General features: G+C 36.9%; 1 protein-coding gene across 10 annotated transcripts in view; it reads left to right on the top strand.

Annotated features, from left to right (window-relative positions):
* The window catches only part of MAPK10 (mitogen-activated protein kinase 10), a 430,726-nt gene that overhangs the window by 388,784 nt on the left and 17,932 nt on the right, over positions 1–24,010 (top strand). For all 10 annotated transcript variants that reach the window (XM_055111579.2, XM_034958876.3, XM_003811246.7 and 7 more), the window contains one exon: positions 23,087–23,150. In XM_055111579.2, the coding sequence (XP_054967554.1) occupies positions 23,087–23,150 (64 nt within the window). The remainder of the gene's footprint in view (positions 1–23,086; positions 23,151–24,010) is intronic.

Raw genomic sequence — 24,010 nt, 5'->3', positions numbered from 1 at the left:
TAAATTTCCATCTGTTCATGCTGATGTATTCTTTCAGCAGCAAAATATGAGCAGTTTACTAATTGCCTTCCAGAGAAAATATAGCTTCATTAGATTTTGCTTGCCCAGTACCTCAGCTACTTAACGTGAAGCTATCGTTTGAATTGCCTTCGGATTGTTTTGATGCCATGTATTATGTTGGTGGGAGCTTGTCAAAATGTTTGTTGTAGATAGAGTTAGCCACCTGCTTTTAGGAGCCTCACTCCCTATATGACTTATAATAGGAATATGTCTTTCACTGAAAACATGTAACTCATTTGTCTCTAATTTTAGCAAGTTCTATTACTGAAGAGAAAGGTTCATCTTAATTTTAATTCATTGGGATATTCTGAATCCACTGAATCCAAGATTCTCAGGTGTGAAAAGCTGGAATGGTTGAATTGTTCATTCTTAGGAGAGACATGTTTTGTTGTCTAGTAGAATCCATGCTTTGGTTTTTGTTTTCATGTTTTATCTTGAGCACTTTAGACCATGAGTGCTATTAATCTTTTGAATGGATCACTGAGAGAGAATACTTTATAAAAAGGGGGAAGGGAACAGAAATTATTTTTCTAAAACATTTCATGCCTGTTGCTCTCTGAAAGGCTGAGGTATGGCTAAGGTATTCTGTCAGGTTCTTCCAAATACTTGATTTTATTTCTTCTCTCCTAGGTGATGTCTGAGATATTGTGAGATCTACCTATTTATCTTGAGGTAGTGGGCATTTGTGAGAGTGTATTTTATTTTCTTAATATGTTTCATCCTGGAAAAAAAGAGATTATCCAACGTGTCATCTGCATAGGATGTAATCCATAAACTGAGGGAGAAAAAATATATATTTTTCTTTTTTAGCATTACTTCTATGAAATAAGCAAAGAAGTCAGGGTGGGAACTTGTGAGATGTTCTGTTAACTAAAATTTACCAAATTTTATACTAAGAGGAAGAATAAAAAAGAGAAAAGAATAGGAGTAGGTCAGAAGAGAGAATCTCTGTCAGACAACTTTGCCTCGAGATAAGTAGAGGCTACAAAATTGGTGAATCTCTAGGAAGCATAACTCTTCTGGTAATTTGCATTCCTGCCTTGTTTGCTTACCTGTAATGTTGCTAAAACAATCAAACTAGACTTGAATTTTTGTCCATCATCAAAGAATCTCCTCTTAACCACTGTGTATATATGTTCAAGGAGCGCTCTAAGGCACTCCTACCCATCCTCATATCATTGTGTTTTCAGTAAAGAACATTTATCAATAAAGAAAATGATATGCTCTGCAGAGGTAATATTGTTTTCTGCAAGGCCTGGATGTTAACTATTATACATAAACTCTGTAATTTAAAGGCCACATCAGTTCTGTACCCAGAAGAATTATTTGGTGAGCAGCCCTGCTTAAGTTCCTAAAGGTTTACTTTAAGTAGTAGGTTTGCTATTTGCCACATTTTTCTTTGCTCCTTTGCTCTCAAAATCAATGAGGTTTAATTGCATGATGAACTTTTAAATACTACATTCTTCTTTTAAAAAAAAAATACCCTCCAGCCACAGTGGCTCAGGCCTGTAATCCTAGCACTTTGGGAGGCCAAGGCGGGTGGATCACTTGAACTCAGGAGTTTGAGACCAGCCTGGGCAGCATGGCGAAATCCCGTCTCTACTAAAAATACAAAAATTAGCCAGGCATGGTGGCTTACACTAGCTACTTGGGAGGCTGTGGTGGGAGAATGGCTTAAACCTGGGAGGCAGAGTTTGCAGTGAACCGAGATTGCACCACAGCACTCCAGCCTAGGCGACAGAGGAAGACTGTCTCAAAAACAGCAACAACAACACCCGAGTATATACATACTTATCCTCCATGATTCAACGTAACAAATGTTTATAGCACCCCATGAATGCTGAAACTGTATCAGATCTAGAGATGCACACAGGAGGGCATTTCTCTGCTCTTAGGAGCTCACTAGCCAGCACTGAGCTTTCCTATGACCCCTAAGTGTTCCTTAGAGGAACTTCTGGGGGCTTTTGAAAAACATCCCAAAATTTTCTATCAATAATTATGTATTTACATCTTTCTGGACATCCAGTTCACAGGCTTTTTCAGATCTTCGGAGTTCCTTTACTCCAAATTTAATTCTTAAAATTTTGAAAATCATGAGTCTAGTAAAGAAAGTTTTCAGTGGATGGGGGGAGGGGACTGCAAAAATGCTGATAAGTTACTCTTAGACTAGATTATCATTTATAGACATAACAAAAAGATTTAATACACGTTTTAGGAAATAATTTATTGTCTTCGGGTAATTTTAAAATTTGTATTAAAATGCTCTTTCGTCTGTAAAAGTCCTACTTTTTTCAAGGAAAGTGGTGGAGGCAGAAGTAACTGATAAATGTAAAATATTATGCTTTCAATTTTTATTATTGTGATTTTAAAAAACTATTAACATTATAAAAACAGTTTCTTGTGGTCCCCGACAATTTTAAAATGGTATTTTTTTTTCAAGAAATAGAAATTAATAGCCACTGTCTACTCTTCAATTAGCTAGTTCTTTTCTCATGCTGTGAGGCTTTCAGGGGTTCCTCATACTTTGTTTCCACTTTGTTTTTCGTAAGCACTCGCTTCCTTTGCGATATTTATTTTCCTCTGCCATGTTTGTCTCCAAAGATTTTTGTTTGTTTCTTTGTCCATGATCTAAGAAGGTGGTTATGTCGTGCATTGCAACAAAAAGTTGAGACGATCAAATGAACAACAACAAAAACACACAAAAAATTAACCAAACATCTTGTTTGAGAAGTCATGCTTAGAGCTGGTGATGCTATCAATATTGGGAAGTAAACTAAGAAGTTTGACAGTCTAGCAGAGAAAGGAAAATAATCAGAAAGTGTAATCATTAATGATGCTGAAAATGAATATGTGTGGTGATGTGAAGACAACTTTAAACGCTGTAGGATGTTTATGCTGACATTTAAAAATCCCTAAATGAAAACTATAGACATGAAGTCGGAATGTCATCACAACTCTACATAGACCACAAGTCTGGAAGTTGCAGAGCTGCAAAAGAACCAGAAAAAGGATAGGCAGAAACTATTCCTGGGTGCTAAATCATGGTAACCTTCAGATTCAGGGAAAAGGCTGAATCTCAACATTTTCTTCCCAAGTGTAGATCCATGACTTAGGCCCTAGGGCATTCGTTATATGTGAGGAGAAGGTAGAATAGATGAGACAGAATATTGAAAAGGTTACACTCCCTTTTTACAAGTCTATTAAAAGTTTATGGTCTTTCCAGGAGTATGTGCTATAATAAAATTATTATGTCCCTTTCTAATGGCAGAGCGATTGTAAGAATGATAAAAGCCACTTCCATAACTTGCTGCAGGTTTCATATGAGACTCAGAGGGTTGTTTGTAGAATAATGACCCACAATATTTTGTGAAAGAGAATATAATGTATGTAAAACAACATGAGTTTAATCAACAATCAAAAGATGCTCCCCACAGTTTCTAATTCCAAGAAGAATCTGATATCTATCTTTAGGTGCATTTTGAAAGCTGAACTCCTTTGATGTTCCTCTGTAAAAAGTGAGAGATAAATTAGCTAAGTCTCAAGCACTTTTTCTGAAAATTTCTTACCTAAGGTGTGTGTTGCTTTGGACTAAGTTAGCATAAAGAACTTTTGGTGACTTTCTTTCAGGACATATATGCCAGAATGCTGTTTTCATAGTACAGCAATCTGTTACCACTTCTTTTTCTGAGGTAGGCCTGCTCATGCTTCTTGCACCATTCCTGTTTAATCATGAACAATAGTTTATTCCTAGCCAGAATTCTTACATGTATAGTCACAGGTAGGTTTTCTTAAGTAATGAATAGCTCCCCCAAGAATGGAAGGCTAAGCTCGAATCCAAGCAAAAAACTTGGCTTGCAATTAGTTAATTTAAAATATTGCCTTACATAGTCTAGCTTTCCCAAAGCAAAGGGCTGTAGACAGACAATGGGAGGAGGACCAAGAGTTACAGAGTGTGGAGACCAAGGTCATGGCACTGGGAGACAGTAGAGCACAGTGGAAACCACTGTGGGTCAACAATTAGAGGACATGGACTCAAAGTCTCATCATACCTTGGACAGGTCCACCACATTCATTCACTTAAACTTCTGTTAAGCTTCAAGTGTACGCTGCCATTGAGATTGACTAATTCTAATGGTAAAAAGACATAGTTCCTGTTATTTAGTAGTTTGTAGTAGAGTTGATATGTAAGTAAGTAAGATACTATAACCATAGTACTAGTGCCATAGAAACACAAAGGAATAAGGTATAACTCATTCTATAGCAGACATAGGAGGTTTTCAGGAGGAAGAAAAGCCTCAAATGGGACCAAAAGGATGGGCAAGAGTTACCAAGTGAAATGGAGGTGGAAGAGTAGAATCTGGTAGGCAAAGGAAGCAGCCTGCTCAATGGCCAGGAGAGAAGATGAACCAGGACACACCTGGGGAACTATGAGTTAATTCATTGTGAGCGGGGAAGGGAATGGTGAGAAATGCAGCTGGAAATGTAAGCAGGGTCCTGGTCAGGAAACACCTTTTAAGTCATTCCCAGAGGGTGCCCAAGCTGCAGGCTTGGGGGAACAGATTTTAATCAGGGAGTAACACAATGGGATTCATGTTTTAGGTAGATCATTCTTTCTGACCGATGAAGTGATAAAATAGTAGAAAGATTATTTAGGAAGCTAGTGAAGTAGTTGAAATAAAAGATGACAAAATGGACTTCAATGGCAATGGAGATGAAGAAAGAATGACATTCAGAGATGGTGGTATAATTGCATCACTAATCTTTACCCATGAAATGTCCTGTCTAATAATGTTTTAAAGGAAAAAAATGTGAAAGTACCCAATTAACTTTGAAAACATAGGATGTTATTAAAGAAGCTTTTCTTAAAGCTTATGGAGGTAATTGAACTATTTTAAACCGAACAGTTTTAGTCTATGTGACATAAGAAAAATGGAAATGTTATCAGTTCCTATCATGTTAACACAAAAGCTCAGTTAGACTTATTTTCTTTTAAAATTACTCCTTGGAGTAATTACTTAATGAAAAGGCAAGCTCTGTTTTAAGAAAATCCACTATGAGATATATTTATTAAATACATTAAAAAGTATTATATAATAATGTATATAATACATTAAAAAGTAGGAGCAATGGTAATGCCTTATTATTAGAATATAGTTCTTTATGACTGTATTTGTTTCTCAAACTTTTTTGTTCCCCAACATACCTGAGAGACAGTCATCAACTCATTAACGTTATCAACTCATCAATCTATATTAAAGCAATGATTCTTGATGTGGGGTATGGCAGATTCTTGTGGGCATGTTAATTAATTGGAAATAAATCCTTACTCTCAAGTGATTCTGTTCCCCATCTCCCTCTCCTCAGAGCACCCTTTCCCCACCACACATACCTTAGAAATTACTGCTTTTGGCGTAACTCGAAGAAAGATACAGATTTTGTCTCATTCGTTACATCATCTGTGTAACTATGTGTTTCTGGAACACAGTGGGTTCTCAGAAACATTAGAATTAATAAAATGTTTCAATCATTCTGACATTGACTACTTTATTTAACCTTTCAACCCATGCTCCTTTTATTCATTGCCCCAGCCAAAAGAACCCCTATCACTACCTCCAGGTGTTAGTACACCCGTTTTAAATAATTTTAAAATGATTTTACACAGACCCACAATTAAAGCCCTAGGTTCTCAACCGATATTCATTTCATTATGTCACAGTATCCTTTAAAAAGTCCACTTTTCTTCATAAGGGTAGTATTAATAATGTATGTACTTAGAAAATTTAGAATTAAAATGAATTTACAATAATCATATTTGCCACTTTCTTTCTGATAAACATCTCATATGTAAATGTGGTACACAAATGCTTTCTTATATAATGCAACAAATATATTGAATCCATGTAGGTAGAAGGGGCGGTTTTTACTAGATTAGCAGAAGTCTTTATGCCTGATTGAAAGACTTCATTAACCTAGAACCTTTACGTCACGTTCTAAACTTTTTCACAGAGATTAGTGGTATGAAGGGGAAAAATAAAGATTTGTAACAAAAAGTATGTATATTTTAAAATTAATAGACACTTTGGAATTAAAAAAATTATTAAATTTCAACCTAAAATATAATATTATCCCTCTAACATTAGTGAAGTATACTCAAATCAATTTTCCTTAATAATGTTTCTAATTCTGTAGCTATGTTTCTTCATTCACTGTGGATTTGTATCCTGGGGCTATTCATTGATGCTAACTGGAAGAGTGTGGTTTTCTGTGGTCTCCAGGATGACTCCTTATTGATTCATGTTACTTATGTAGGAGGGCTGAAGATCCTTTTTCCCTTGTTCATTTGCTTTTGTTTTGTGACTGTAGGGCAGAAGTGCAAATGACATGTGGCTTTAATAGACTAACTCAGCAATATCTGTGTTCAATGTGTTTTTCACCTAGAGCTATTTTCTAGTTCATTTTTAGCTCATATTTGTCCTACAGAATATCCTTGGGGCTAATGTGATCTTTTACCTATGAAAAGAAAGGCTTGCAACAAAAGCTGTTGCTTCTCAGAATTTTAAGTTAACTCATTTTCTTTAGAACCTTCCATATGCCATTATCATATTGTGCATTATGCTGCAGTGATTCATTGTTATGTCTATCTTCCACAACTCTACTGCTGTAAAGTTCCTTGGGAGCAGAAATTCAGTTTTATCTACCAAGTGCAGAGAAAACAGTGAGAGTAATGGCAGGTGCATAGTGTATGGTCAGTAAATGCCATTTGAATTGAACTCAGCTGTACTCTGCTGAGCACTTCTCTAGTTTTTATAAAACCCTTTCTGATATCCAATCTTATTTAAGCCTCATAAAAACTCTAGAAAATGATGACTATCCTCAACAACTCTTAACTGAACTTACCTTCTAAATATACCTTGACTCAGATCACTTCTCATCCCTTCATCTATGCAAACATCATTTCTACCCTGGACCATGTAATAATCTGGGACTTATCTCTCAGCACCACTCTTGTCCCTTGTGGTCCATTCTGCAGAATGCCTAGAATTTTCCTTTTAAAATGTAAAACACGTTACATTCACATAATTCCTCAGCTAACACCTTCCAATCTTCCAATGGCTTCTTATCATATTTATAACAAAACTCAAAGTACTTATCATGGCTTGCAAGGCCCTACCACAGTGTTGTTTCAAATTTTATCATAACCCATAGTAAGAAGGGTGTTTTACATTGCAACCCAGCATGTGTGTACAAGTGCACGTGCGTGCACACACACACGTACACACACACAAAAGAAAAAACATACACTGATATTTTCTATCTCATTTTACTCTTCTTAGTCACACTAAAAGGTGCTGGTGATGACACCAATTTGTTTTCATGACTGCAGTTTGGAAAACATGGCTCTACTTAGTCTGGCTCCTGCCTACTTTTCTGATATCACCTTTAGGCTTCCCTTTTCCACTCTGCACCAGTATATGGCATCCTTGCGGTTTCCTTACCACACCAAGCAAGCTCCCCCTTTAGGGTCTTTGCATTGTATTTCCTTCTGCCTGGGACATTCTTCCTCCAGATATTCACATTGCTCCCTCCTTTACTTCATTCAAATCTCTGCTCAAATGTTACCTTCTCAAAGAAGCCTTTTATGACCATCCTATCTAAAATAGTACTCTTCAGCCTCCCCCTTGCCCGTCATGTAACACACATTCGTGTGTAACCTAGCACTAAAACATAAGTAGATGACCTGCTTCTGGGTCAGGGTTTCATATGTAGCAGAGGGGCTCCTTGCTGTGATCTATTGAAAGTCAGCCCTTGGTACAAGTGTTTGTAAAAATAATACTAATAATAGTTTAAAAAGTAAAACAAAAACAAAAAGAAGAAAAAAAAACTAAAAAGAAAAAATAGAATAGTACTCTGTTACACTCTAGCCTCTTAATCTTTTTTCTCTATGTGTCACTGTTTGACATTATATATCTCTTTTTATTATCTGTCTCATCAACTAGAATTTAAGATGCATAAAAAGAGAGACAGTGACTCTTTGGGGCACTGCTGTATCCCAACTACCTAGAACACTGTCTGGCCCTTAGTAGTCATATAATCAATATTTGCTGAATGAATGTATCTGTGTTTAGAATTGAAGACACTAAAGTTCAGGATGTTAATGGATGTTAAGCACATTGCCCATGATTGTGTGGCTAATATGTGTATATCAAAAGCTGGAATCTACTTTTTAAAAATTATTTGAATAATGTCAGACATGTCATAATTTATTTCATCTCTTTACCTGACCAATTTTTCCAAGTTAATATATCGTAGATTTTTGAATGCAAATAATTGTTCTTCATCAATGGTTCATACTTGTTGGATATCTACTATGTACTATATACTGTGCTAGACTGGTGAACAAAGACACAATCTTTGTCCTCAGTTCTTTGTCCCATGGTCTAGTGAGAAGATAAATAAGTAAATGTTGATGATATGTATTCCAAATTTTAAGCTTATTGTACATTGGAAACACATAAAAATAACCCAGTAATGTGGGTTACAGAAGGCTGCTTGGAGTGATTAATTTTCAAACAGGAACATGAAGGGCTAAAAAAGAAATTATCCAAGTGAAGAAAGGCAAGCAGAAGAAAGGGTATATGCAAAAATCCCAGGATCAAGAGAGGGTGGAGAGAATTGCAAAGCTTTAAGCTTTCTGAGTGACTTAATGGAGAAGGGTGAGAAATTATTTTGGGCTGGTAAGCAGGGACCAGATAAGGAAGGAGTTCCCAAGCATTGTCATGGACCATGCATGCTATCCTAGGGTGAAGGGAAGCCATTCACTAGGAAGTGGGACAATAGCATTAGCAGATTTGAAGTTTCAAAGGGCCACTCTGTCTGTAGTGTGGGACTGGAGTTGAGAAAAGGGAGCTAGAAGGCAGGAGGATAGATCTGTAGTAATCTAAATCACTGTAGACATGGGCAGAATATTCAAGAGATGTTTAGAAGCTAATAATTGACATGAATTGTAAATAATTAAATTTGGAATTTAAGGGAGGTGGAATTCAAAGATGAGTAATATCATATGCTAGTGGGTTAATAAATATGTCTTAAATGAATGAATGAAGAAAGAAAGATTCCTGACCAGGGCACTGGGTGATTGGTGGTGCAATTACTGAACCTTTTCAGTTAAAGAACCATAGAAAATTTTAATTTCCAAGGAGCAGGAAAGAGAAATTTCATTTTCAAGACATGATTACACTTTTTGATGGTGTAGAGCTAATAAATAAATCTGATAAAACTACAGAACAGAATGAAAAATAGAGAAAACTGAACTCAACTTCTTTGCCAAACCACTGGAGCATTATATAATTAAGCTTTCTAATTACACTCAGTTCAGATCATAATTAAAATTTGCGTTACTAGCTTTCAAAGGTTCCTCTGGTCACCTAATGCTATGATGTCTCTAAGCAACATTATTGCTTTCCATTTATAACACATTATAATTCCATGCTTTTTGCATTGCAAGTACTTAAGAAAGTTTTGTTGAATTACCTGGTATGATATTTTCTCAACATTTGGAACTAGTTTCTCTTGAATAAAGCAGTAGATGAAAATCTTTCATTGCAAACTGAGTGACTTGCTCAAGGTCACTCATCTTACTAGTGCCAGAGTCAATGGTGCTTCAGTGCTCTTTCCATTGTTCCTTTCAGAAAACCTGTGATGCATTATGAGGCTCAGAGATTCTCCCTGCTCACTTTAGTCTACGGACTGCATTTGATTATGAGACACAAATCTTGTGTCCGCTTTGATTACAATTCACAAATTTCTTTGTCCTGTTCTTTAAAATCATAGTATATGATATATCTGTCCAGAAATCATTGTATTCTACCAAGAACTGGATGCCATTAAAGATTGAGAGAAAATCACCTACTTTCTCTAGAATGTTTTCTTTTGCATCTATACAAATGAAACATAACTAGGCAAATGACAAGACTTGCTTCTCTACTGTATAAGTGGTTAGAGCAGAGGTCTTAATCTTTGCTGCACGTTAGAATCATTTGGGAAGTTTAAAAATGTCCTGACACCAAGGCCTCACCCCAGAACAATTAAATCAGAATCTCTGAGGTGGGATCTAGGCAGCAGTATTTTTAAAACTCCCAGATGATTTCAATGTGCAGCCGTAGCTGAACCATAAACTGGAGCAATTTAATTGAAAATGATGAACATGCACACAAAGCACCTCTTAGTTAATGTTTTCATTTTTTCTTGCCACAAGGTGGCAGCATCACAATATATTGCACATTCTCGCACCTCTGAGTGGACGTGGAAATTTGTATCTAGAATCCTGATTAACAGCATTTCAAGAGCCCCGTCAGCTAGAGATAAAGTCGCCTTTTTCCCTGCTGTTCTCTGTTGCTTTGTTTGCCTAATAAAACGTTAAAATATATTTCAATAGGTTGAATTAGTAGGAACTATAAGCCTGGGGTGGAAAAATGCAAAGAACACAGACTTTGTATTCAGTTAGATTTGGGTTTAAATATGGCCTCTGCTACTAACTCATAGATTTTTAAATCTTTGTGTGCCTCAGTTGCATACTTGGAATAGGAGGTTTGTCACAAAGACTAAATGAGATAATATATGAAAATCCACTTTCTACGAATGGTGGTAGAATGATGAAGATGTTGAGAAGAAAACATGATAATGCTGTGATGGAGTCATTTACACAAGATCCAGGAAAACCCAGGACACTGTACTCTTTTATTTATAGCCTTTGTTTTCTGCATGTGGGTCTCTTCCTTCTCTGTGTGTGTCCTATGTTTCAGTTTCCAGTGGCAATTACTTCTTACAAATAAACATGTTCTAGTCTCTTTCATTTCAAAGAACAAAGAATCAAAGCAAACCTTTATTTTTAACTACACTTCTACCTTTAGCAATGGAAGTATGACTTCCAGCTTTATAGCCAAGTCTCTATAAAACATTAGTCCTTGTTTACTCACAATTACTCCAGTTCACTTTTTAAACATTGACACTGCTTTCTCTAAATTCACCAGTGGCCTCTTAGGTGCCAAGTCCAAAAAAATGGGTATCTCATGTATTTGCCCATTTGAATAAGCTGACAACACCCTCCTTTCTGCACCCCTGCATGTTAATTTCTGTGGTGGCAGCACACCTATTCTCCTGCAGCCCCCATTGCTCAATGTGGGTTGTTCTCTCTTCCCTTAGAATTGTGCATCCCAGAAATTTTTTCTTTATAGCCCTTTTTTCTTTTCTCTCTGGGAGTCTTATCTTCCACCACAGCCTTAATTTTAATTATCATAAATGGCTCAAATCTACACATCGTCCCATAGAGCTGGCCTGAGTTCCAGATGTATAAATCTAACAGTCACTGGAATTGAAATTGGCATTGCAAAATCAACATATTAAATTTTAAACTGGCCATATCGCCTCTCCACACCAAATCTATGCTTCCTCCTCCTTCCAATTCATGGCACTACTTTCTATCCAGGTTTTCATCTGGATAATGAGATACCTTGGAGTCTTTTCTTTCTATTCCCTCAGCCCCCTTCACATCCAAGGTGACTGGAAAATTGAATCAATTTGCATTCAAGGTAATTATTAATAGGTAAGGACTTAATACTGCCATTTAGCTCATTGTTTTCTGGTTGTTTTGTAGGTTCTTTGTTCATTTCTTCCCCTCTTTTTGTGTCTTTTTTTTCTGATAAAATAATTTTCTCTGGTGGTATGCTTTGATTCCTTACTTTGTATCTTTTGTGTCTCTACCATAAATTTTTACTTTGTGGTTACCATGAGAATTACAAAAACATCTTATAGTTATAACAAGCTACTTTAAGCTGATAACAACTTTTTGCTTGCATTTTTAAAAACTATACTTTTACTCCACCATTCCTCCCACATTTAAAATTTTTGATGTCACAATTAACATATTTTTATATTGTGTATCCCTTAACACTTTTTTTTTAAATTTTACCTTAAGTTCTGGGATACATGTGCAGAACGTGCAGGTTTGTTACATAGGTAAATATGTGTCATGGTGGTTTGCTGCACCTATCAACCCAGCTTCTAGGTTTTAAGCCCAGCATGCATTAGGTATGGTCCTAATGCTCTCCCTTCCCTTGCCCCCAACCCTCTGACAGGTCCTGGTGTGTGATGTTCCCCTCCCTGTGTCCATGTGTTCCCATTGTTCAACTCTCACTTATGAGTGAGAACACGCGGTGTTTGGTTTTTTGTTCCTGTGCTAGTTGTTAGTTTGCTGAGGATGATGGCTTCTAGCTTCATCCATATCCCTGCAAAGGACATGAACTCATTCTTTTTTATTGCTGCATAGTATTCCAAGGTGTATATGTGCCACATTTTCTTTATCCAGTCTATCATTGATGGGCATTTGGGTTGGTTCCAAGTATTTGCTATTGTATATAGTGCTGCAATAAACATATGTGTGCATGTGTCCTTAGAACAGAATAATTTAGAATCCTTCGGATATATACCCAGTAATGGGATTGCCGGGTCAAATGGTATTTCTGGTTCTAGATCTTTGAGGAATCACTACATTGTCTTCCACAATTGCTGAACTAATTTACACTCCCAGCAACAGTGTAAAAGCGTTCCTGTTTCTCCACAGCCTCGCCAGCATCTGTTGTTTCCTTTTTAATAATCACCATTGTAACTGGCATGAGATGGTATCTCACTGTGGTTTTGATTTGCACTTCTCCAATGACCAGTGATGATGAGCTTTTTTTCATATGTTTGTTGGCCACATAAATGTCTTCTTTTGAGAAGTGTCTGTTCATGTCCTTCGCCCACTTTTTGATGGGGTTGTTTGTTTTTTTCTTTTAAATTTGGTAGATTCTGGATATTAGACCTTTGTCAAATGAGTAGATTGCAAAAATTTTCTCCCTTTCTGTAGGTTTTCTGTTCAGTCTGATGATAGTTTCTTTTGCTGTGCAGAAGCTCTTTAGTTTAATTAGATCCCAATTGTCAATTTTTCTTTTGTTGCAATTGCTTTTGGTGTTTTAGTAATGAAGTCTTTGCCCATGCCTATGTCCTGAATGGTATTGCCTAGGTTTTCTTCTAGGGTTTTTATGGTTTTGGGTTTTACATTTAAGTCTTTAATCGATCTTGAGTTAATTTTTGTATAAGGTGTAAGGAACGAGTCCGGTTTCAGTTTTCTGCATATGGCTAGGCAGTTTTCCCAGCATCATTTATTAAATAGGGAATCTTTTCCCCATTGCTTGTTTTTGTCAGGTTTGTCGAAGATCAGGTGGTTGTAGATGCCTTAACACATTATTGTAGCTATTATTATTCTTAGTAGTTTTTTTCTTTTCACCTTCATGGTAAAGATATAGGTGAATTACATACCACCATTACAGTATTAGGGTGTTCTGAGTTTGACTGTGTACTTACCTTTGTAAGTGAGTTTTACACTTTCACATGTTTTTGTGTCACTAATTAGAATGCTTTTCTTTTAGCCTGAAGAACTCTCTTAAGCATTTTCTTGTGAGACAGGTCTGGTGGTGAACTCCCTCAACTTTTGTTGTGGAAAGACTTTATCTCTCCTTTTCTGAAGGACAACTTTGTGGGGTACAGTATTCCTAATTGATAGTTTTTTTATTTTATTTTAACATTTTGATTATATTGTCCCATACACTCCTGGCCTGTAAGGTTTCTGCCGAAAAATCTGCTAGCTTGATAGGAACATTCCCTTAAATGTTATTTGCTTCTTTTCTCTTGGTGCCTTTAGGATCCTTTCTTTGTCTTTGATTTTTGTTGATTTCATTATGATATATCTTGGTGTAATCTTGTTTGAATTGAATCTGATTAGAGAACTTTAACTTTCCTCTACGTGAATATGTCTTTCCCAAGATATGAAAACATTTCTGTTATTATTTCCTTAAACATACTTCCTACCCCTTTGTCTTTCTCTTCTTGAACTAAAAAATGTGCTCTTTTGATGCTCTCCCATAAATCACATAAACTTTCTCTATTTGTTTTCATTTTTTCTCTTCTGACCATATATTTTTAAATAACCTGTCTTCAAGGCTACAAATTCTTTCTTCTCCTTCATCAATCCTACTATTGCATTTTTCATTCATTCATTATATTCGGCAATAGGATTTCTCTTTGTCTTTGAAAAATAATTTCAATCTCTCTATTAAATTTGTTTTATTTATTGTTTTCTTGATTTTATGAAATTGTTTCCCTGTAATTTTTTTGAAGTTTGTTGAGCTTCCTTAAAACAATTATTTTGACTTTTTTGTCTCTTAGTTTATATATTTCCACTTCTCTTGACTCAGCCACTGGGAGATTTTTGTATTTTTTTGGTGGTTTATGTCACCTCAGCTTTTCATGTTTCTTATTTCCTTACACCGATGTCTGTGCATCTGAAGAAGTAAGGGCTTATTCCAGTCTTTGCAGACTGGCTTTGTCTGGGAAAACTCTTTATCAGTCAGCCTTTCCATAGAACCTGTGCATGCCATTTGGTGTCGTCTAAGGGTAGGCCTGCTGTTGGAGTCCTCAGGTAGGTTGGCTGGGCTTGGTGTCTGGGTGCCTGGGTCAGCAGGTGGGTGGGTCTATAGGGTTGGGCCTAAGTCTAGATCCACAAGTGTGGACCTATTGATTGAGTCCCCATGGATAGGCCTGAAACCTGGGTACACAAGGGCAGACCTGACGCCTATGTCTGCAAATATTTGCCTACATCTGTAGAGGCTGGCCTTATCCTTGGGTCCACAGGGGGCTACTTGGCTCTGGGATTGGCTTTGAGTCTGAGTCTGCAGGAAATAGTCAGTTACTGGGATGGATCTGATGTCCAGGATTATAGGGGACAGCCCAGTGCTGGAGAAGTTCCAGAGGCTGGGCTGCTAAGGTAGACCTGGCAGTAGAGTGGCCCAGAGACCAAGTCTGCTGTATAGACCTTGAGTCTAAGGCTATAAGCCCCTGATCAGTGCTGGGAAAGGTGTGGAAGCTCAGTCCACAAGTACTAGCCTGGTGTCTAGGGCTGTGAGGGTCTCTTTGGTGCTGGGTTTTTCTGTGGCAGGCCCAGTGTTGGGGTCTAAGGCAAAGTCTGATGCTCACTTCCTTCTCCTACCATCATGTGGAGGGTATCTGTCTCCATGCTGTGCTGTCTGGTAATTGGGGGAAAAGTGAAGCAGGTAATGTGAAACTGTCCTTCCTCTCTCTCCAGTGCGTCTTTTCTTGTTTCCGTGCTATACCCAGGTGCTGAAATCTCTCACCTGGTTTCCTTCACTTCTGTGAAGGTATTTTTGTGTGCGGATAGTTGTTCAAATTGATGTTTCTGTGGGAGAGGAAGCACTGGAGAGCCTTATTTTATCATCTTGCTGACATCTCCTCAACTCATACTTTTAAAAGGCATTTATTTAATCTGTAGTAGTATATTATTTAATTTCTGTTTGAGAACACAGACACAGTTCCTGAAACTTGCTGAAGCAATTTTTAATAATCAACTGATAGTACATCACAAAATGCCATATATCTACATTCAGAAGGCAATGAAGTTTTTGGTAATTGGAAACCAGGTCATTGCTTAATGCATAGTAAGGTCACATTACTGAGAAATCATAGGAATTAATTATATCTAATCAATTCTTTTGATAATTGTGCATATTGCAATAATATTTTCATTATTTTGGCTGATTGTTGGTAAGACTATTTGTGAAACAAATACTGAGCTCCATTTTGGGGTAATGAACTGCTGTTGGTGCCACAGAGAATATAAGGCTTTAGAGAAAAATTGGACATGCTAAACTGTGCCATTAGCCAAATAAAACAATAAAAGTGCATATCATTTTGTGCTTCATCAGAGTCATTTTACCAAAATTTTTGTTTTCTAATTAAATGGTGAAAATTTAACAAGTCCTAGTCATCAAATTAAGAAAAAAAAATTAGAAAACTCTATGTGTAGAGATTCAAGGAAATGTAAAATCAAAATGTTGTATATTTCCTTAATGGATTTCCTGTTCTATCTAATTTTGTACTAAGATACACCCTTCTTGCTTAAAGCGTTTTAATAAAGCATGCATCTTTTGACAATCATCTAACTGCCAAGCTTAATAAGAAAAAACAAAGCATATTTCAGTAAGATATAATATCATTTACTTTGATCCAGATGTTGAATTAATAATGAGTGCACACACTGAGATACAGTGCTATTTAAAGCTTTTGTTGACATTTTAAACAAGGCAGCAGAACACAGGGAGATCCTTAATTAGGACAAAGCAGACAAACACCAACAACTTGATGGACTGTCATATGGTTCAGAGCATAAGTGTTAGGGAAAAATGTCAGTTCAGGGCTCAAAAAAGAATCAAAGGAACAACTTTGTACAACTTAGATTTCTCATATCTGGTTTTTATCTCTTTAGAGATTCATGTGTTTAGAGGTCTTTGATGTCCATGATACTTTGACAAAAAAGTGTTTAAGAATATAAGTGTTGACTGCTTGTATGATAGTTGCCAGCTCTAGCTGTAAGTGTAGACTGACAGAAAATTGGAACAGAAATCAGTGTGTGGCAGGCACAAATTTGTCTTTAATGAATATCTTTTACAGGTGTCAAATTATCCAGTTTAATGTTTCTTCAACCATAAGAATTCCATTATTCTGTCTTTTCCCATAAGAGACCATAAATGTATTCATCTGTCACGAATTAACTTTGTGATTGTGGGCAAATCACTTATGCTTTCCCAGTTTCTATATTCTCATTTGAAAATTGAATAAGGGTGGCATTAGATAATCTCTTAACTTTCTTTTACCACTAATATCCTATAATGCTGTTGAAAAAGATACTTCCCATGTATCTTTGAAAATTATCTCAAAGATTCAGTAAAAAATAAATTCACACATTTTACTCAATGAATATTACTTATATATATGGGATAAAATGAATGAAGTCACAAGAAAGGGCAACTTTTTTTTTTTTTTAGACGGAGTCTCGCTCTGTCACCCAGGCTGGAATGCAGTGGTGTGATCTTGGCTCACTGCAAGCTCCACCTCCCAAGTTTATGCCATTCTCCTGCCTCAGCCTCCCGGGTAGCTGGGAACACAGGCACCTGCCACAATGCCCGGCTAATTTTTTATACTTTTAGTAGAGATGGGGTTTCACTGTGTTAGCCAGGATGGTCTCGATCTCCTGACCTCGTGATCTGCCCACCTCGGCCTCCCAAAGGCCTGGGATTACAGGCAGAAAGAGCAACTTTTACCTTCGAAAGCTCAATTAGGAATTGAACAGGTACTTGTTAAAGAGATCGCTTTAGTAGAAAGTCATGGCCAACAGCAAGAACTCCATAGAATGCCCACAGAATCCATATTTTTCAACTATAGATTTATTATGCAGAATTCTACTCTTGTCTGTACTGTCTGCCAACAGCCATATTTTATAGCTGAATTTTACGTTTCTAAAAATAGAGAAAATGGAAGGAAATGCTGACGTGCTGTCTCAGAGAAGGAAAAGGTACAGCTGCAATTGTTGAAACCTCAGTGGTAGAAAAACATTGCAATTCAGTTGTTTTCTTTGTCCTCAAATTACTGTATACCTTAGATCTCTAACATGCCATGTCACAACATTGCTATGTAGAGTGTCCACATATTTATTCTCCAAACCACAACACTTAAAGGAGTGAAGGGCGTAAGTGCTACTAATAATTACAAGGACAATAAGCATAAAATGGAACTATTTTGTACAAACTGGGAAATATGGTCACCCTATTGGCTTATGTTTCTATTTCTTGTTTTACAAAGATGTTCACTTTAAATATTGTTATATTAGTCTTTATTTTAGATTCAACAGTATTGACACTTGCTCTGGATTACTCTTTAAATTGGGTTTTAATAAAAGTTTCATCATTAATTAGCTATATGACTTCATGATATATTTTTAAAAATTTCCTTGAATCTTAGTTTCCTGACTGTGAGGATTATTAAGGTCTATATAAAGACAGCTTAACATATGGTGGTTTCTCAGAAAAAAAGTGACTTCCTTTAACTAGATAGAGAACAGTGTTTTTTCTTTATCAGGTTCTCAGAGACTTGAGAGAGTAGATCTGAGATCATTATAGTTTTTCTAGTGTCACAATTGTTCTATAGTTTCTTTCCTTTTAATTATATTGGTGTTGAGGATCTTTTTCTACATTTTATTCAATTGTTTAGGTGATGTCTCATATTAACATCCTCCACTGAAGATCTATCTGGATCTTTCTGGGGGTGATAGCAATTTAAAGTTTGGAAAGCTTTCAAAGGGTTCAGAGGCATGCTTTCTATCATGCCTTTCTGGCGCCCTGCGAGTCAAAATCCTCATGTGCTTCATTTGCAAGAAATGGCCAATTACTAGCTTTTTGTGAAATTCTACTTGCTTGACTTCTATAACATTGCAATATTCTCATTTTTCATGTATTTCTTTAGCTATTCTCTTTTGCCTTAATGAACTTACCTTCCTCTGTCCAATCTTTAAATTTTGATTTGGCCATTTACTCTCTATACCCACATATCTTCCCTGGGTGCCCTCATCCACTGTCGTAGTTTCAACAAACATCACTTGCTGTTAGTCTCAAATCTATATACATCTCTAGCCAACAGCATTCCTCTGAACTTCAGATCATATACTTAACTTTCAAATCAACATCTCTTCTCACATAACACTTAGGCTCACCTCTACCAATCTCATTTCCCCTTTTCCATTCTCTATTTCTTTAGATGGCTTCAACAACACGATCATCTTCCCAGGTACTCAGCTTAGAAATTGGGGACTCATATTCTTCTATCCCATCACATACGTTCAATCAAAAACCAACTTCTACCAAGTTTATTTATTAACATTTATTAATTATTCCTGAATCTGTGTCTTTCGTTCACCCTCATCTTTTTTTTTTTTTAACCGCAGTCAGAACTTTCAATATTTTTTTATAGATTGTGCAATGGCTCCCTACCTCTTCTCTCTGCTTACAGTTACATCTTTCTTCAATCCAGCTGTAAATTTCACTGTTCTGTTCTCTTACATTCCTCAGTGGTTTCTCTTCTTCTTTCTTCCGTATCATGATACCCTGGATCTTTTTTTTTTTTTTTTTTTTTTTTGAGACAGAGTCTCACTCTATCACCCAGGCTGGAGTGCAGTGGCACAATCTGGGCTCACTGCAACCTCCACCTCCCGGGTTCAAGCGATTCTCCTGCCTCAGCCTCCCAAGTAGCTGGGATTACAGGTGCCTGCCACCATGCCCAGCTAATTTTTATATTTTTAGTAGAGGTGGGGTTTCACCATGTTGGCCAGGCTGGTCTTGAACTCCTGACTTCAAATAATCCACCCACCTCAGCCTCCCAAAGTGCTGGGATTACAGGCATGAGCCACAGCGCCTGGCTCCCTGGATCATCCTTGATCCACCCTTTGTCTGACCCTTCTGCTTCTCTAGGTACAGCTCTTATATCTTGTCACTTCTGACCACATGTTTTATTTTACTGTGACAAAATTCCTTCTTGTTTTCTTGGCATGCATGTACACACAGAGAAACACATGCACCACCACTACCACTACCACCACCACCACCACCACCGCTATTCTGTTTTCTACATACTGTGACTTGGCTTATAATGTGCTCTTGGCATGGAGTCACTTTTTTCCTCCTTCTTTTATCTTGACAACCTCCCACACATCTTTCGCTCACTGAATAAGCATCACTTTACTCCAGGAAATCAAATCCAGGCTTTGTTAGGACTTCTCCACCCTGTTCCCTTAGACCATATATACAGGTTTCTATCATTTATCATGTTGTATACTAATGATCTGTTTTGCATCAGTCTTACCCCAGTAAATTGTGAACTCCTTGTGGTCAGCAGTCACATTATTCAATTTTGAAATCTCAGTTTTTTATATAGTCTGCCATGTGTTAAGTGCCCAAGACCTTTACTGAATGAATACATTTAATAAAGAAATAAATAAATTCTAGTATTTATTAATTCACAGTGACCATGTACTTGTTTGTGTTTTTTTCCTCATTTAATTGAAACAATTTGGACATGTTTCATCAGTATAAAATTCATATAATTGACCACCAATATAAATTCATATGAAATTAACCATCAATAAAAATATGTCTAATCCATTTTAAGTTATTGTTTATGCAATCCATATAAATTTGTGTTTGAATTTCTGCAATAATTTCAACCAAGGAAGTAAAGTTCAAATCTTCCAAAATAATATGAAAGAAGTTTACAGTCTTTTGAAAAAATATTCAAAGGGTGAAAGTCACAGGCCCTGATAACTGTTCATATACTATCCTTAATGTCCTCTTATCCTTCATTTCTCACATCTCAATTACTCTTATCTGCTAAACTCTCCTAAAATACTCTCTCAACAGACACCTCTGGGGCATTTTTCTTTATCCCCACTCCTCATTTATTTTTTATTTAGATTGTCACTTAGCAAAAGAATAATTCCTATTAAATAAGATAGGAAAAGAGCACAAGCGAGTGCTCAAATACCAACTTCTCTTTAGCGGAAGGAGGCAGGGAATGTTTTGAACTATCTCATCCTGATGATTGCTGCCCAGCACTTATACGTGTGTGTTGTAACATTGCTCTTTCTGGATTATTGGTCAATTATTCTTTTATATTGTCACATAGAAGACATCTGTATGTGAATGTGCCCTTTCACTGGAGGTGACATTCGCATTTCCTCTTCAAAAAACAAACAATCAAAAATCTGAATATGTAGTAAATTTGCAGAGGCCGTCGAACAAATACTATAAATTCAAGTGGTTTAAAGCAGCCCTCTTGGTTTGTTGAAAGGAAAAATCTTGAACTCAGCACTTTGCATTCTCTCTTGTAGTTTGTTTGTGATTATCGTCTATGTACTTTGTGCTTTATATATCAGCAACAGCTGTACACTGAGGCTCCTAGGGAAACCTCCTGAAAATAGCTTTGTTGCAAAAAGAAAATGGCATTTATGAACTTTGGCAGGAACTGTACTCTTGAGCCATGTTCAATTTTAAAACTTGAATGGAAAAATCCACTGCATGGAGAAGCCAGCCAGGCAGGATCATGAGCTGGATCTATTGTTAGAAGAAGAAGGAGGTGCCAACAGCTCAGAGGGCTCTGGGGGCTCTGAGAGCTTATGTACACTGTGTCCTGCAGGGGTCCTGGACAAGGTCGCTTGGATAGGGGCCTAACCACAGCATTATACATGCTCAGGAAGAGGCAAAGCCGGAAATTTACCACTTGGCAAAGCGTCTTTACAAAACCAGAGTTTGGCTTTGTGGTAGCTTCCTTAGGTAATGGTTTCACAATTTTTCTAAAATAACTTCATTTTACTCATTCACTCACTAAGTCAGAATGTTTCTATTATTTGAGAGTCCTTTATAGAGGTGGAAGGTTCTACCTCAGTCAGGTCCTGAGAGCAGTGCCTGACTATCCCAGTCCTGTCACCTATATACGGTCAATGTGTTGTGTTCTTACTATTGTCTGGGGTGGTGTGAGAGTCTCATTTTGCTTAGTTGTCAGTGCTGACGGCTGCTGAGAGCTGCTCAGCCAGCCACATCTGAATTGCAGTAGGTGAGGTTTACAGCCTTCTGCCCCAGTATCAGTCAAACGTGCTAAAAGAATGTCTGGCTCCGTGAGTAGTTATTTCTCAATACTTCAGTATTATGCTAAGTTACTTCACCACAGCCGGGCAAAGTCTTCTATTTTCATAGCCAGATACTTTGCAGGATGTGAGGCCCCAGCATGCCAGGGCTAGGATGAATATTTGTGTCTGTCATGATTCAAGCTACCACAGATTCTGCATGAATTAGAGAAGGGTCACTTTAGCCCGAGGGTGCTGTTCATGAGCCAAAAAGCTCTCACAGAAGCCAGAAGCTGTCTCTGAAAATCTTGTCCAGAGCTTTCCTTACTATAGTAGCCATTTTTGAAAGGTCTGTGTCCTAAAGGGGTTGCATCACTCTTATTGAGTGACTCTTTTAGTTTTTCACAAAAACTATTGCTTTTGGAGTATTGGACGGGGTAGCAAAAACTTGATAGCTCTTCTTTGCGCTTAATCCGGTGCCAGCCAGTGTAGCCCCTCGGCCTCCTCTTTCTCTACCTCATGGTGATTTATTTTTCCAAGAGCCTTTTTTTTTTCTTTCCATATCACTTGGCCTGAATTGGAGCTACCCTAGCCGCCATGGTAGATCTCCCAAAGCCTAAATATCAGGAAGAAGAGGTCAGAGAATTTATTTGAGATTCCACTTTCCAGTAGGCACGCAGGTTTGTGAAAATCCCTCCTTTTCCACATTTGAACTCCACATGGGAAGAGAAATGCTGGCTCTATAAGTCAGACTGAAGGCCCTATCGCATCATTTCTGCTAGAGAGGACTAACCAAGGGCCATTCAGGTATTCAAGGTGACCCACCTCTACAGTCATGGCAGCTTCTGCAGGTTAAAACAAATAAACAAACAAACCAAAAAGCTTAAAATCGTTTAAGTATAGGGCACACAGCAATATACAAAGACATTCTATGGTATTTCATGAAAAATAAAAAGGTTGATTTGATCTCAATTTTTTTTATATTGAGGACTAGTACTATGGTCTGTTGAGAAATATTATAAACTTTTCTTTAGGGAAGGTCTAAAAATAGAACAAAATCTTATTAGCCTAGAAGAATTTTAGCATGGTTCTGTTATAAGGCAAGTGAATGAAGGAAAAGTAGCTTCTGGGCCATTGTAATCAAGTGTTTTGTCTGTTTTTTAAAAGACCAGTCATTAATTGCTTAGGCGTGGGTTCTAAATCAGAAGATGTTGGAAAGTGAGCTCTCGGGATTTGCATTCTGCTGCAAATATTGCAGCAATATTGGGTCAGCAGCAAATATTGCAATATGAATGAATCCTCCATAAGTTTACAGGAAAATTTTAACTTCTGAACTACTGTAATTTCCTCATAACTTATATACGGTTCAAATCACCAAAATAAATGAGGGCAAGGTATTCTCGTGCATTGTAAGAGTTTAGTTATGTTTACATTATCACACAAAGATTATTTTTTGTTTTTATTCGGCAGCCTCCACCTCAGATATATGACAAGCAGTTGGATGAAAGAGAACACACAATCGAAGAATGGAAAGGTAAGTCTACTACTTAAAAAAGTATACTTTTTATTTTATTGAACTCAGAAAGTATCAACAAGGCTTTTCCTTGTAAAACAATTTACTAAAAGATGATTTGCTGACTGCTATTCTCTTAGACCATTTTTAAAGCTCCTAAAACTTCATTTGTCTTTTCATGCCGAAAGCAATGTCACATTTGCTCAAGAATGAAAGGCATTTACCATTGCTACCTTTTAAAATGGTACTGATTGTCAGTGTTTGTCATGGTGGGGGGCAAGCTTTAGTTCAGAATTCCAGAATACAACTTTCTATGTTTGTACATAAAATCATCATATGAAGCATGAAATTGAAATTAATTCTGAGATGGTTTTAGACTTTAGAAAATAAAAGATAGTCAATATATGAGTTTACTCATTGGATTGATAAGACTTGAGAATTTAAATAGAAAATATGTGTATCTAAGTTGTCTATTAATCTAATCTACTAATCTAAATCACTACAGAATAGAATAAATATGAGAAAGTCAAATGCAGATTGTAGCAAATGATCAGATCAAAATGGGAAGAGCTGAAGGGAAGGAACATTTGAACTACCTTGCAGGAATTAATAAGTGTAAATTAGGAAAAGAAAAAATATTAAGAAAATATCAGATAAAGCACTAAGAGGAAAACAAAGGACAGGAATAAGCAGAAAATGTTATAAAGATACTAAACAGGGCCAGGAGCGATGACTCACACCTGTAATCCCAGCAGTTTGGGAGGCTGAGGCTGGGGGATCACTTGAGCCCAGGAGTTCAGAACCAACCTGGGCAACATAGGGAGACCCTGTCTCTGCTAGAAACATATAAAAATTAGCCGGGCATAGTGGTACACACCTGT

This window comes from Pan paniscus, chromosome 3 (genome assembly GCF_029289425.2).
Source record: "Pan paniscus chromosome 3, NHGRI_mPanPan1-v2.0_pri, whole genome shotgun sequence".
Taxonomy (NCBI): Eukaryota; Metazoa; Chordata; class Mammalia; order Primates; family Hominidae; genus Pan; species Pan paniscus.
This window is presented reverse-complemented; position numbering and strand designations above follow the sequence as displayed.